The following is a 16,202-nucleotide window of genomic DNA, read 5'->3' on the forward strand; positions in this document are numbered from 1 at the left end:
CTTTGATGTAGAGACAGAAACTACTAAACGTGGACAGAGAGACATGGACTCAATTCTATTAAAGTTTGGGACAAATCAGTAGATATCTCGGAGGCCACTATTAACAGGACGTTGCATGGACCCGAATACTCTGCACCGACTTCAGTTGGCCTTTTTGAGGGCAAGCATCATGAAGTCACTAGTAACACTACTATGGAGATTTAGAGTTCTCGCGAGAAGGTGTTGTGTTAGATTGCAAAGTAAATTGACATAGATGGAGAGAATGCAGTTTGGGTCACCATAATGCCAACACTGATTACAAAAGCTTCGCTATCATTTTCAGCCAAGGTGTGGTGGGCTGTTGTGCATGCCCAATTCAAACCTACAGGAAACGACAACACCTTGTCTCCTTCTCTAGCATCTTTGGTAGCCTACCTCATGGTTGGTTACCTGGTCAATGTGGGGAGGATCATAGCTACTAAGATGAAAGACAGAGCATTGAATGAGAGAGCCGGGTTTCCATTTCCCTGCCTGATAGGGAAATTGTGTAGACAAGTGGATACTTCCCCAAACAAGCTGATTGACAGATGGCGTAACACATTTAGACTAATCCAGGTTTCTAAAATCAAGGATGTCGCAAATCATCTCTTTGGCGTGAAGTCTGCCGCTTTGGGTACTTTAGTTTTTGTTCCTCATGTCCCACTTGAGATCCCACAGGCAGACAAAGGCACCGAGCAAGAGGAGTCATCACAACCATCCACAGATGCACCACCACCTCCAGCTTTAGCCCCAAGGCTCCAAGTACTTTTGTTACTATTCCTATGCTTTTTCTTGAGAAAGTGGTTACAGATCAGCGCCAAACCAGGACATTGGTAGATCAGATTGTAATATGGTTGCCCTAGGTAATAGAGACGAAGGTGTTAGCTGCGAAAATAGAGATCCAGGATGAGATGCAGAAGGAGTTGGCTATCTTAAAAGACATAATGGATGGGTTGGAGAACCTTGTCCAAGATCGATGCCAAGCCTCAGGTTCAGTAGAGACTGAAGAATTCAAATCATAGTTGGCCGAGATGAGAACTCAGATTGCTAAACTGGCTAAAAAGCCAGTACATGTACCCACTCCGATAATACCGGAATCTTTAATGCAAATGCTAACTCAGGCACCCTCTACTTAATCATTTGATAATCTTTGGGGAGAAATCCCCACGAGTAAGTCTGGTAAAAGAAAACACAAAGCTAGAGAACTTGATTAGGAGACCCCTATTGACCCAATCAAAAAGGAAAAAAGGAAAGAAAAGAGAGCTCGTAGAACATCAAAGAGGGAAGCTCGAGAAAAGGAAGCCCTTGAACAACAATAACAAGATGCAACATTAGTTAGAGCTTCTGGTAATGGAGCACCTGCCCCGACAAGTGAGTTCCAACCTGATCAGGTATCGAGTTCTGAGAGTGCACCCATTGATAAGGGTGCTAATGTTGATCCGAATATCGGCGCCTAAAGCGTCGTAGGTATGAACCCTCCTTATAGCCCTGTGTGTTTTATTGTTTTGTATCGACTTTGAGGGCAAAGCCCTTTTTATTTTAGGGAGGGGGTGGTGAGAAACCTGCCACAGCTGTTAGAAAATATGGAGGTTGTCCTGTGTATTACTGTTTTAGGTGTTTTGTGTGTTAAGCTGTGCAACAGCTAGTCTGTGAAAGATGAGGACCTGAATCTGAGTTTGATTGTTAGGATCTTTAGATGACATCTTAGATACTGATATGTTGAACATGGCTAATCTGCCCAATTAATTGGTGAACCAAGATACTGATAAGTGCATATCAAAGTTGCATATAAAAAAAAGGGGAAAAGAACAGAAAAAGTAGAAAAGAAAAAGAAAAAGAAAATAATAGCTACTAGGTCGGGAGAAAATAAAGAAAAAGAGGGAATCACTCAGAAAAGAGTATATGAAAATGAAACTTTGGAAAACCAAGGGAATAGTTACTCACGAAACCAAATATTCATTCCCTAGCCCTGAGCCTATGTTACAAGCCAATAAAGTCCTACAGTGATCCTATTTCGGGTGTTTAAAAGATAAAGCGTATAAAGCAAAGGAAAGCCTATGGTAGTTTGTTGTTAGTGTTAGAAGTTCATTGAGAGCGTGAGCGTAGTACTCAGTCCCAACTATTATGAGAGAAGGACTTCTTTGGTGTGAAGACACAATGGTTGCATTTGAAAGTAGATTGTGTGAACTGATAATTCGCAGGCATAAGAATGATTGATTGTGAGTAATAAGATGTCATATATTGATCCTTACATGTTAGATTCAGAGGTTTGGGATACAAATTGTGCTTGAAATAGTTGTTGCGTAGTGTCATGAGTCTGGAAATGAATTGAGGGCTGATTGTATTTGTTTTTCTAATCATTTGAGGACAAGTAATGGTTCTAAGTTGAGGGTGTTGATGCACTGCGAAATCGTGGCACATTTGATGCTTAATAACTATGAACTAATACTAGAATTAAGTGAAATTTTGGATTATTTGATGGGTTTGTTAAATATGTAGGCAGAATCTGGGTTGTATAGAAAAGTGGAATAAGAAGCAGAACTCATGTTGACCAAGCGAAGTTCACGACCAATTTCATGGACCGTGAACTTCATTACGGTCTGTGGTTGAGCTCGTGAAAGTGAGGCAGTGCTGGGCCTTGAGAAGATGAAGAGCAGGAATAATCAACTGAAGACCACGGAGGGTTCTACAAACCGTAGTCCTTATCACGAACCATGGTACCTACCATGAAATTGAACCAGTGTGAAAACAAGGAAGAGTTGAAAGAAGGTTGAAACCCAAGTGAAGACCACAAGCGACTTCACGGGCCGTGGTCCTCACTATGACCGTGGTAGCTCTCATGGTACATTTTTTAGTGACCAAGTTTCAAGACCCACTTTCGGGAAACTCCAAGGCAAGACCACGGAGGGCTTCACGGACCGTTAAGACCTTGACGGGTCGTGGTAGTGGCCATGAAAAGGCCCAACAACTTAGTCCTAATTCGATTAGGACACATTTTAAACATTTTATTTTGAATTACTTTAGGTCATTTTTGAACATTTTATTCATTATCTTACGTTTGACGACTAAGAAATACGATATTATTCTTAGCTTTTGATTTTGGGATTTCGATTATTGTTATCAATTGGAAGTTCAGATACAGATTATCAGATTATCGAAGTGAATGTTGATTTGCTAATTATTTTTGTAAGTCTTTCCTAACATGTTTTCATTCTTCATTACTGATTGTTTACGTGAAACCATGAGTGGCTAAATACCACGACTGGGGTTGTGGGATCCATGACGAAATTCTAGTTACGATTCCGTAAAACGAGTAAAGGGCGGTCTATTTTTATAGTATGTAGTTTTTAGCTTTCGATATCATTGTAATCTATTGAGTGCACACATTAGATGAGCCTGTACCTGGTATTTGTCCTAGAGAAAAATACCAGTTAGGAAAAAGCTTAACTAAATTATCAACGTGGAGTTAAAGCTTGAGTTCGAGAGAAAAGATCTTTAACACCATATCATTTTAAGCGAGGGTCAATATTTGTAACACTCTAGGTTCGAGAGAATATGAGTGATAATTATGTGATTTGGCTGAGAAGTGTCAGATAAATTTAACTCGAAATAATTCTGTAAACATTGATCTGCCTGATGCTCAATTACGGAAGAACACTTGAACTAATGTTATGGTGAACACAATCCTAGTTTCTCTTAATTAACTGAATCAACCTTACAACGAAATGGTCTGTTAGTCGTCAATCTGGATTTTGACTGCAAGTTTGGTAATTATAACATTTCAACAAAATCCAATTTACTTTCCGTTGTTAATTTTTAGGAGATAATAACAACATTCGACTAAACATGATAGTGAAATCTTATCTGTAAAGAAATAAATTATCTGTGGGATCAACCTCAACTCTAGTTGAGTTCTGTAAATTGACATCGATCGTTTACACTGAGGAGCTTTGCATTTTGACTGGAAGTATCTATTCGGTGCTTGAGATTGAGGCCCTATTCCATCCGCATATATGTGAGTGGATAGCATCCTCTCTAGGCAAGTACAGTCTATTAATGGTGAGGATTTCTATGCATCATACGCAATAAAGGTTATGAATAGCTTGCCATAAAAAACAAAGACGATTGATCAGCCACCATTATTCAATACCACAGTTCGTGAGATGCACATTGATATTCTAAGCACACTATCCCCCATTTTCTTCATGGGCCAGACAATGAGCAAATATCCTCCACTATCCAGTTCAACTACCGGATGCAGACAGTCCAAAATAAGACTGTGATGAAAGATGCAGACAAAAAGAAAAGTTGATGAGATGGGTTTTCGGTTACATAGCAGAGTAGGTTGTTAACGCTGCATAGATTTTTGAAGCATCCCCAATTCAGAAGGCTAAATTGACCTTCAAAGTAAAGTTTTGGTGGGCTATCGTGCGGTCTCACTTATACAACACCATGGAGGATAACCATCTCACACTGTATCATGTAATTATGGTAGCCTATATGATGGCTAGCTATGAAATAGACTTCACAGGTTTGATCGTTGAGATATACGAGAGGGCTTTTCGGGGTACCACTACTATCCTTATTTTCTTGATATTTAGCTTGTGTAGGGACTCCGTGATACCAATGATAAGGGGGTTGATGATTTATTAGAGGTGAAAACGACCCAAGATGTCATGCTTATTAAAGATACCACTAACCTGACAATATCGTAAAGAGGACCACATATCGTACTACCTGAGAAAGGAAAGGTAACTGCCCAAGAGTAGACTAGAGAGGAAGACATTTAAGAGCGGGATCCCGCTAATACTGAGCCAAAAAACCTACTCCTACCTCTACATCGACTTATTATACTAGCACACCTCGTGATACTACGGTTTCATGGGTCTCTTCACAGTGTCCGCTAACAGATTTCATAGGTTGGAGTAGAGACAGACTCGCACTGAGGCCCGTAAGACTCAGTTACTTCAACATCTTCGACCTTGGGTTCGAATAGTGGTTAAGGAGTCTGAAATGAGGATGCAGACTACGATTGTGGAGTAAGACTTGGCTACACAACAGAGGATTTATGCATTAAAGATAAGGATGCTAGTCTTACCTAAGCATACTATGAATTTAGATTTACAGATTTTCCAAATGGTGTCAAATAAGTTCCGGACAGAGGTGACCACACTAGTTTTTGCCCCACCACCTAGTCCCTCACTCTCGAATCCCACATATGAGGTTTTAATGGCTCTTCTTGGGGTAGATAAGCCTTCACGTGTGGATGGAAAGCACACACAATCTAAAACTTGTCACGCCCCGAAGCTACCCCACAGGGCGTAAACACGGGACATAGGATCATGAGTTGCCCAAGCTAACCCTGAGCTGGCATATCATAAACACAGTAAAGAGAAATATTGAGCAGAAGCATAAGACATGAGATAAACTAAATGATGGGGGAATACCCAATACTAGTTTGAATGATAAAAGACTATGAGTTTAATAACAACTGGAAGATCAAACTCAAAGCTAAAGCTGAATCTAGTACTATGTCTAAAATAAGGCTCTAACTGACTAAAGATGTTGGGACATGCCCCCAGCTAACTCTAGCAACTGAAAACTGAAATAAAAAGGCTAAATATAGGAGCATGTCTATTGTCCTCGAAATATGAGGACTCACCAATGAATCTGCTGAAATGAAGACCGGGAGCCAATCTATGCGTGATCTGGATGCTGCGGACCTGAACCTACATCACAAGAAGATGTAGCACAAAGTATGTGTCAGTACTTCAAAGGTACTGAGCATGCATGATAAGATAAAACTGAACAACATAGACATAACTGAAATAAAGCATACTGAGCAATGATATAATCTGAACATAATGGAAATGCTGAAATATACTGAAAATGACTAAACCGAATGCAATGACAAAGTACATAACTGAATAATAAAATACAACTGGTAACCTGGTCAATGCAACTGAATCTAACTGTGGGAGCTACTATTAACCTGTCACGACCTGAGTCTAGACCTCGGATGCGACACAACGTACTCGACCCCAAAGGGTCTTATGCAAGCCTCATAGCTCATTCATTGCATAGGTAATAGAAATAGTACAGAATTTAAAACTTTTTATTTAAAAACATACAATCTAACATTCAAAACCATTTAAACGCAAGCGAAAGTCTATATCTCACATTGCCATCTAAGATACAATCTTTAACAAAATTGAGTCACGGTCCTTTACAATCGAAGTCTTAACAATAGTCTTAAAATATGAAAGAACTAGAAACATTAAAAGTCCTTGTCCTCGATCTATGAGAACATACCCAAAATGTCTCGGAGAACTCTATTCCAAGCTTGACTAGGAAGAAGCAAATTGAGAGTCACTCCCTACACTTCATAAAGGTAAAGAAAATATGGGTTAGAACATAAAGTACGAAGTACGATAGCCATGCAAAAACATGCTTAAAACAGACATCTTTGTTTTGAAAGTCATGATATATGCCATTTTAGTAAAAGTTTATGAACATTGATAAAAGAGGCATAATATAAGTCACAACCAACATGCAAGTCATATTTTCACATTAGAACATAATCCACATATGAACCTTTACCTTCACTTTAAGCCTTCACCTCAAGTAACCCTCAAGATATACTTTGTGCAATGTATGGATAGCGTCCCATACCACCATTCACACCAAAGTACCACCTTAAGGTCACCAAAAGTGAACTTACCATTCAGCCTTTCCATCTTCACACAATAAAGCATATAAGAGACATAAACATTACATAAGTTACATCATCACATTAAGACCAACATCTAAGACAACTATAAGTCATACTTGTGCAATATGCAAGTAGCATCCCATACTACTTCTCACACTAAGTACTCCTTTGAAGTCACCATAGACAAGGCACATCCATATACAATAAACCATGACAAGGAAGTAACTCATAATACAATCCAAGTATAGCATGCATCTTTAAATTTAAGCATATTAGCATATAAGTTAACCTTCTTCATTAACCTCATTTAGAACACATTCATTTATTAGTCATTAAGACTTAGAGAACTCATTATGACCCTCTCAAAGCCTACTTGTGCAATGCATGGATGGCATCCCATACTACTACACACACTTCATAGAACTCCTAAAGAAACCATAATGCACATCTCACATGATGGGAATAAGTGTTTAACCGACATAGACCATGAGAGCTAAATCATGGAATCCGTTGTCATGAAACCCCACACCGTAAAGAGGTGGTCTTCTTTCCTAAGGAAAACGAATATCCTAGCTTACGTGGATCCACTAGCTAGACCTATGTGGGCACATATTTTATGGGATAGAAAGATGTTCATTGGAACTCTAGCCTAATATTAGGAGAGTTTCTATCTTACTATATCCACTCGATGCTTAGCCTACATTACCATAGATCATTTTATTCACATTAGATTAGTGTACCAGAGAGGAATGACATTGGCCTATCAAACTAAGATACATCATTACATAAGAAAGGAATGCTATAAGCCTATCGATCCATGGTACATTCAAAAATAGCTCTAGAGTCCTCATGAAAGGAATGCCATAAGCCTATCGATTCATGGTTCCTCATTACATTCTTATACTCATGAAAGGAATGTCATAAGTCTATCGATTCATGGTACATTGACTCATTAAGAAAGGAATACCATTAGCCTATCGATTCTAGAGTCTTCATCACGTTAGATCATTTATGAAAGGAATGCCTTAATCCTATCGAGTCATATCCATTAAGTCAAGACACGTTCATTATAAAATAAAAGGGTGCATAAGCCTACTAATTCTAGATTCAATTGTCACATTACTTTCATTATCATTCATGAGCGTCAATTGAGAATATACTATCAACAACAACACACTTACATTCGATTCATGATCATCATTCTATCATTGAAATCACATGCATATCCTTCATATCATAATCATACATAGTAATTAAACACCTCCTCCTTTCAAGTGGATCAACATCTCTAGGACAATTCTACTTGAACAAGTAATTAGGTCATAACTTGCCTTTTCAAGGCCATGAACCAACATCAACCCATAAATCCAAACTACTACAATATAATAGGATATTGACATGATTCAATCACTTAATTCAACATTAACATCAATGTTTCAATAATCTAAATCAATCTAGGCATAATCCATCAACATTCATTCATGATCAACAAACCCATTTCATAAGACACAATTTAGGAATTGAGAGAAATTATGGGTTCATAGAGTATTTTCATCATAAATCATCAATTAAATAGCAATACAATCATAATTTGTCATTATAAACCATTATAAAACGTTTGATGAAAGAACCCATGAGATTGAGTAAAATCCTAGATTTTTCATGCTTTAAAATCACCTTAGAATTGGCTCCTTGAATGAAAAGTTAGACAAGGATCAAGACTACCATACCTTGCTATTGATTCCCCACGAAAATTGAAGAAGAAACACCTTGGAATCCCCAACCCTAGATTGAACTTGACCTTGATCTCCAATGGAGTTTCTAAAGAGAACTTTTTGGGATGGAAGGGTTTTAATTTTGGGGTTTTGAAATAATGAGGTCTAATTATCTTTTAATACTCTTAAAATATCCTAATTTACTTAAAATAACCATCCATAAACTTATTAGGACTTGGGGTGAATTTACCAATTCACCCCCACAATGACCGAACTAGTTGACAGCAAACATGTGTGACTCACGGACCGTAAGTCTATTGACGGACCATACTACTGGTCTGTGGTTTGGTTTGTGGGGCCTTGACCTACGGAGGCCATCCACGGGGCATGGACCCCTTCCGTAGGTCACCCTCAAAGTGGCAACTTTTTGTTTTGGGGCAACCTTAAGGGTTAGACTTAGGGTCTTCCTCAAGGACCCCTAGCGTGGTCCTTGGGGAGTCGTACCATGACGTTTAACCCCTAAACCCCTCAACTAATGCTCGGGACAACACTTAAGAACTCATAACCCAAAACTAACTCAAATTGACACTCGTCAAGCTCTTGTTCAACCTACTAGATTTTAGGGTTGTTACATTATCTCCCAACTTAGGAACATTCATCCTCGAATGACACTTTAAACACATTAAGGAGTTAACAACTCAAGACTAGCAGCCCATCAAGCAAGCAACATTATAACAATACACAAACTAGGAGAGAACATCAACTCCACATCAAAAAGCTCAATGCAACACAAGAAAGTAGGAACTACATCTATGAGTTTAGTATACATCAAAACTTCACATTTCTCATTACATTGGAGGCCTTACCTTCTCCAACTCACATCATGCTCATCACAACATCATTAAACACATTATGCAATTAATCTCAAAAGCACATTTAGGCAAGTTCAACAATTCAACTTATGAAGCACATATACAACTCATACTAAATGTAAATCAACACAAGGAACATAAATCATGAAAACTCATTTTCTCATATAAACAAGAATTCAAATAGAACATAAATATCATAAGGAGGCCATGGAAACTCAAAGTCACACATGGCTCCAAAACATGAAATAAGCTACAAGGAACTCTTGGTCTCAAGCTTGAATAGGAATAAAAGGAAAGAGATAAGGATATTAATACTCTCAACAACCTTACTATTCAACATACTATCCCCCACTTAGGAGAAAACCTAACTAAGGCTAATATGAAAAACAACATAGGAACCTCATCATAACATAAAGGAACTATAACTTACCGGTACCTTCATCCAGATTAGCTCATTTGCCCTCTTTGGCTTGAAGTGCATAGACACGGTTCTTCTTTGGAGCATTAGGATCCGCGCCAACATAAGAATCTTCCTCTAGCCGTAAAGTAGGACAATTTCTCACTTGGTGATCATGCTTTCCATAACCATAGCACCCACTAGTATCGGCAAGGCACTTCCCATGATGTCTCTTCCCAGAAGTGGTACAAAGAGGTTTAGAAAATGGAGGTCCACCACCTTTTTCCTCATTAACCTTAGGAGCACTAGAAGAATCTTGGTTTGGAGCTTTCTTCTTGAACCTAGGTTGTCCTTGCTCATCGGATCTACCCCCTTTTCAACTCCCTATTCTCCCTCTTAAGCTTGGACTCCTCAATAGATTATGCATACACCATAATCCTAGAAATATTCATATCATTATGGAGCATCTCCGTACGACACTCTTCCTCAACTAGGTTGGATATACCCGTCACATACCTACTTATCTCATTCCTAAGGTTAGATACCAATGATGGAGCATACTTAGACAAGAGAGTAAATTTCAAGAAGTACTCTTCCACAATCATGCTACCTTGCTTAATATTGATAAACTCCTCAACCTTACACTCCCTCTTCTCACGGGGAAATTACCTACCAAGGAATGCTCCCTTAAACTCCTCATATTCTATAGGACCCGCTTCTAAAGGCCTATTTCTCTTTCATTGAGTGAACCACACTTGGGCCACATCTTTCAATTGATAGGAAGCCAACTCCGTTTTCTCCCTAGAAGATACCCCCATAGCATTGACTATCTTATACACCTCATCCAAAAAATCTTGCGGATCCACTCCCACCTTAGAACCTAGGAAAATTGGAGGATTCATCCTCACAAAGTCTCTCAACCTAGAAGCCATAGTACTCTCAATAGCATTCACTCTAGGCCCCACATCTCTATTCACTTGAGCCATCATGGCTTGGGCTAAGGTTAGAAAAGCCGACCTAATCTCCTCTTTAGTCATGGCCGGGGATCCACCGGAACTTGGTTGTCTTGAGGAACTTGGCCACCATAAAGACCTTGAGGATCTTGGGGAGGAACTCCCTCATTCACATTCTCCTCTTCCACTCTCCTAGCGGGCATCCTTCTTGTATTCATATCCTATAAACACAAGAGAAGGATTAGGAAAAAGGACACTTATAGAGCTAGACTCTAAGGCATGACTTCAAGAATATCAAAGAAGTGTAACTTTCTAACGTCCTATAGCCTCTCGCTCATCGATGTGTCGCGACTCACACCGATGAACAATACTCTACTAGACATGGCTTGTGAGACATCAACCTAAAAACCATTCCCAAAACCTTGTGCTCTGATACCATGTTTGTCACGACTAGAGTCTAAACCCCAGATGCGACACCGCGTACTCGACCTCGAAGGGGTCTTATATAAACCCCATAGCTCATTCATTGTATAGGTAATAGAAATAGTACGAAATTTAATACTTTTTATTTAAAACCGTACAATCTAATATTCAAAAACATTTAAACGCAAGCGAAACTCTATATCTCACATGGCCATCTTAGACACAATCTTTAACAAAATAGAGTCACGGCCCTTTACAATCGAAGTCTTAACAATAGTCTTAAAACATGAAAGAACTAGAAACACTTAAAGTCCTTGTCCTCGATCTTTGAGGACATACCCAAAATGTCTTGGAGAACTCTATTCCAAGCTTCATTAGGAAGAATCAAATTGAGTGCCAATCCCTACACTTCATAAAGGTAAAGAAAATATGGGTTAGCACATAAAGTACTAAGTATGATAGCCATGCAAAAACATGCTTAAAATGGACATCTTTGTTTGAAAGTCATGATATATGTCATTTTAGTAAAGTTCATGAACATTGATAAAAGAGGCATAATATAAGTCACAGCCAACATGCAAGTCATATTTTCACATTAGAACATAATCTACATATGAACCTTTACCTTCACTTTAAGCTTTCACCTCAAGTAACCCTCAAACTATACTTTGTGCAATGTATGGAAAGCATTTTATACCACCATCCACACCAAAGTACCACCTTAAGGTCACCAAAAGTGAACTTACCATTCAACCTTTCCATCTTCACACAATAAACCATATAAGAGACATAAACATTACATAAGTTACATCATCACATTAAGACCAACATCTAAGACAACTCTAAGTCATACTTGTGCAATGTGCAAGTAGCATCCCATACTACTACCCACACTAAGTACTCCTTTGAAGTCACCATAGACAAGGCACATCCATAAACAATAAGCCATGACAAGAAAGTAACTCATAATACAATCCAAGTATAGCATGCATCTTTAAATTTAATCATATTAGCATATAAGTCAACCTNATAATATAAGTCACAACCAACATGCAAGTCATATTTTCACATTAGAACATAATCTACATATGAATCTTTACCTTCACTTTAAGCCTTCACCTCAAGTAACCCTCAAGATATACTTTGTGCAATGTATGGAAAGCATCTTATACCACCATCCACACCAAAGTACCACTTTAAGGTCACCAAAAGTGAACTTACCATTCAACCTTTCCATCTTCACACAATAAAGCATATAAGAGACATAAACATTACATAAGTTGCATCATCACATTAAGACCAACATCTAAGACAACTATAAGTCATACTTGTGCAATGTGCAAGTAGCATCCCATACTACTACCCACACTAAGTACTCCTTTGAAGTCACCATAGACAAGGCACATCCATAAACAATAAGCCATGACAAGAAAGTAACTCATAATACAATCCAAGTATAGCATGCATCTTTAAATTTAATCATATTAGCATATAAGTCAACCTTCTTCATTAACCTCATTTAGAACACATTCATTCATTAGTCATTAAGACTTAAAGAACTCAATATGACCCTCTGAAATCCAACTCGTGCAATGCATGGATGACATCCCATACTACCACCCACACTTCATAGAAATTCTCAAGAAACCATAAAGTATATCTCATATGATAGGAATAAGTTTTTAATCGACATAGACCATGAGAGCTAAATCATGGAATCCCGTGTCATGAAACCCTACACCGTAAAGAGGTGGTCTTCTTGCCTAAGGAAAACTAATAACCTAGCTTACGTGGATCCACTAGCTAGACCTATGTGGGCACATATTTTATGGGATATGAAGATGCTCATTGGAACCCTAGCCTAACATTGGGAGAGTTTCCATCTTACCATTTCCACTCGGTGCTTTGCCTACATTCCCATAGATATTCACATTACATTAGTGTACTAGGGAGGAATTCCATTGGTCTATCGACCCAAGATATATCATTACACAAGGAAGGAATGCTAGAAGATTATCGATTCATGGTACATACAAGGATAGCTCTGGAGTCCTCATAAAAGGAATGCCATAAGCCTATCAATTCATGGTTCCTCATTACATTCCTATACTAATGAAAGGAATGCCATAAGCCTATCGATCCATGGTACACTAACTCATTAAGAAAGGAATGTCATTAACCTATCGATTCTAGAGTCTTCATCAGGTTAGATCTTTTATGAAATGAATGCCTTAAGCCTATCGAGTCATATCCATTAAGTCAAGACACGCTCATTATAAAAGAAAAAGGTGCATAAGCCTACCAATTCTAGAATCAACATTCACATTACTTTCATTATCATTCATGAGTGTCAAATTGACAATTTACTATCAACAACAACACACTTACATTCTATACATGATCATCATTCTATCATTGAAATCACATGTATATTCTTCACATCATAATCATACATAGTAATTAAACACCTCCAACTTTCAAGTGGATCAACATCCCTAGCACAATTCTACTTGAACAAGTAATTAGGTCATAACTTGCCCTTTCAAGGCCATGAACCAACATCAACCCATTAATCCAAACTACTACAATATAGTAGGAAATTGACATGATTCAATCACTTCAATTAACATAAACATCAATATTTCAACAATCTAAATCAGTCTAGGCATAATCCATCAACATTTATTCTTGATTAACAAACCCACTTCATAAGGCACAATTTAAGAATTGAGAGAAATCATGGGTTCATAGAGTACTTTCATCATAAATCATTAATTAAACACCAATACAATCATAATTTGTCATTAGAAACCATTTGAAAATGTTTGATGAAAGAACCCATTAGATTGAGTAAAACCCTAGATTTTTCATGCTTTGAAATCACCTTAGAATTGGCTCCTTGAATGAAAAGTTTGACAAGTATCAAGACTATCATACCTTGCTATAGATTCCCCACTAAAATTGAAGAAGAAACACCTTGGAGTCCCCAACCCTAGCTTGAACTTGACCTTGATCTCCAATGGAGTTTCTAGAGAGAAGACTTTTTGGGAGGGAAGGGTTTTGATTTTGGGGTTTTGAAATAATGAGGTCTAATTTTATTTTAATACTCTTAAAATATCCTAATATACTTAAAATGACCATCTATACACTTATTAGGACTTGGGGGTGAATTTACCAATTCACCCCCACATTGGCCGAACCATTTGACAGCAAACAAGTATGACTCACAGACCGTGAGTCCATTGACGGACCATACTGCTAGTCCGTGGTCTAGGGCTGTGGCTTGGTTTGCGGGCCCTTGATCTACGGAGGCCATCCATGGGGCGTGGAGAGACCTACGGGGCGTGGACCCCTTCCGTAGGTCACCCTCAAATTGGCAACTTTCTATTTTGGGGCAACCTTGGGGGTTAGACTTAGGGTCCTCTTCAAGGACCCCTAAGGTGGTCCTTGGGGAGTCGTATCTTGACGTTTAACCCCTAAACCCCTCAACCATGACTTGGGACAACATTTAACAACTCATAACCCAAAACTAACTCAAAATGACACTCGTCAAGCTCTAGTTCAACGTACTAGATTTTAGGGTCGTTACAAAATCTGATTTGGTAAGGAAAAGACCAAAATACCCTTCAATATTTCCGGCTAACCTTCCTTAACTGGACAGTCCTAACTTCAAAAGGCCATATCTCATCAATCTGAACTCGAAACTTAGCAAACTCAGTGGCGTTGGAAAGATAATTCAAAGGTATTTCCTACGGTATCTGGTAGCACACCTAAATTATCCTGAGTTAGGAGTTATGGTCGTTTGAAGTTGACCCAAAGCTCATACTTAACTTGCAAAATTTCAGATTTTGCTATTTCCAATTTAATTCTTTTTCGAACTCAAGGTGCTACATCTAGTGAACTTAACACTTAAGAAATTTTAAATTCCTCAGTAAAATCCTACTCAAAACGAAGGATGGTTCAAGTCTTAGCTCAATGATTTTCTGGGGTGTTACAGTTGATTGCTACAGACAGGATCCATTCAATCAGGTTTCAGCATCCCCAACTTTAGTTTGATTATCTCGGCTAGGTCTTCTAAAAGCTTCAAGTTGTTGTTTGATCCATAAGAGTTGAGCACAACAAAATGCACCTGCTACATACTCTTCCTCAGTTGTTGAAACAGAAACCGAATCATGCCTTTTAGTTCCCCATGAGTGAGAGATCAGCCTAAAGCATAAGCCAAAAAACTTTGCAATAATTTGGGATGAGAGAGGATACATTGCTATTAGATACTACAAGCTTATAACGATTCACATGCATGTGTTTTCCTATAATTATGTAGTTACAAACAGTATTCATATAGAAAGCACACAACTCTGGAAATAAGATAATAAATTTGACTGTTATATATCACATACTAAATGAAGCAACTTAAAATTTTACATTTATGTGTGTATGTTTTATGTTGTCAATACATATGCAATCACGAGGCAAACAATCCAGTGCACATAGCCTAGAAAATTGGACAAATATAGATCAATAATTATATCAAGAACTAAATAAGGCAGCGACAATAAAGAAGGAATTCAAAATATATCTTAAATATCAATAAAAATCACATATATCATATATCATCCATTCAAAACATGCAACATGAGTACTAAGTTTTGGTTAGCTTCGAAAAAAAGCAAGAAAAATGCATCAAACTTACTAACCAGAAAAACCATTGCCCCTAATGGGATCATTATCATAATGTACATCATCTCTCCTGAACTTTTTAGCCGTAGAACCATCCAAATCTTTCTTGCTTATGTTCCTCATCTTTGAATTTTTTATATCTGCAAAACATGTCACATAGAGTATTGTCATGACCAAATATCTCATATCATGATGACACCTACTACGTCCCACCACTAGGTAAGCCAAACCCATAGCCCGAAATAATAAGCAACATGCTATGACACGAAAGAGAAGAATGCGAAAGATAAAAAGACAATTATCAAAATAAAAGAAAGACAAAAATCAAATATAAATAATATATCCCCAAAACCTGGTACCAGTCGATATTCAAGCTACTAATCAAAATAGGAGACAATAAAAGTAATACAAATATATAGAACCATCTCTGAATTT

General features: G+C 38.0%; 1 protein-coding gene across 1 annotated transcript; it reads right to left on the reverse strand.

Annotated features, from left to right (window-relative positions):
• Window positions 1–9,769: 9,769 nt before the first annotated feature.
• LOC125869987 (uncharacterized) lies at window positions 9,770–10,751 on the reverse strand. The gene is made up of 2 exons (XM_049550363.1): window positions 10,465–10,751; window positions 9,770–10,055 (listed from the first exon to the last, which is right to left on the reverse strand). The coding sequence occupies exons 1-2, from the start codon at window positions 10,749–10,751 to the stop codon at window positions 9,770–9,772; spliced, it is 573 nt and encodes a 190-aa protein (XP_049406320.1).
• Between the last annotated feature and the right edge of the window lie 5,451 nt (window positions 10,752–16,202).

Source organism: Solanum stenotomum, chromosome 7, assembly GCF_019186545.1.
Source record: "Solanum stenotomum isolate F172 chromosome 7, ASM1918654v1, whole genome shotgun sequence".
In the NCBI taxonomy this organism is placed as follows: domain Eukaryota; kingdom Viridiplantae; phylum Streptophyta; class Magnoliopsida; order Solanales; family Solanaceae; genus Solanum; species Solanum stenotomum.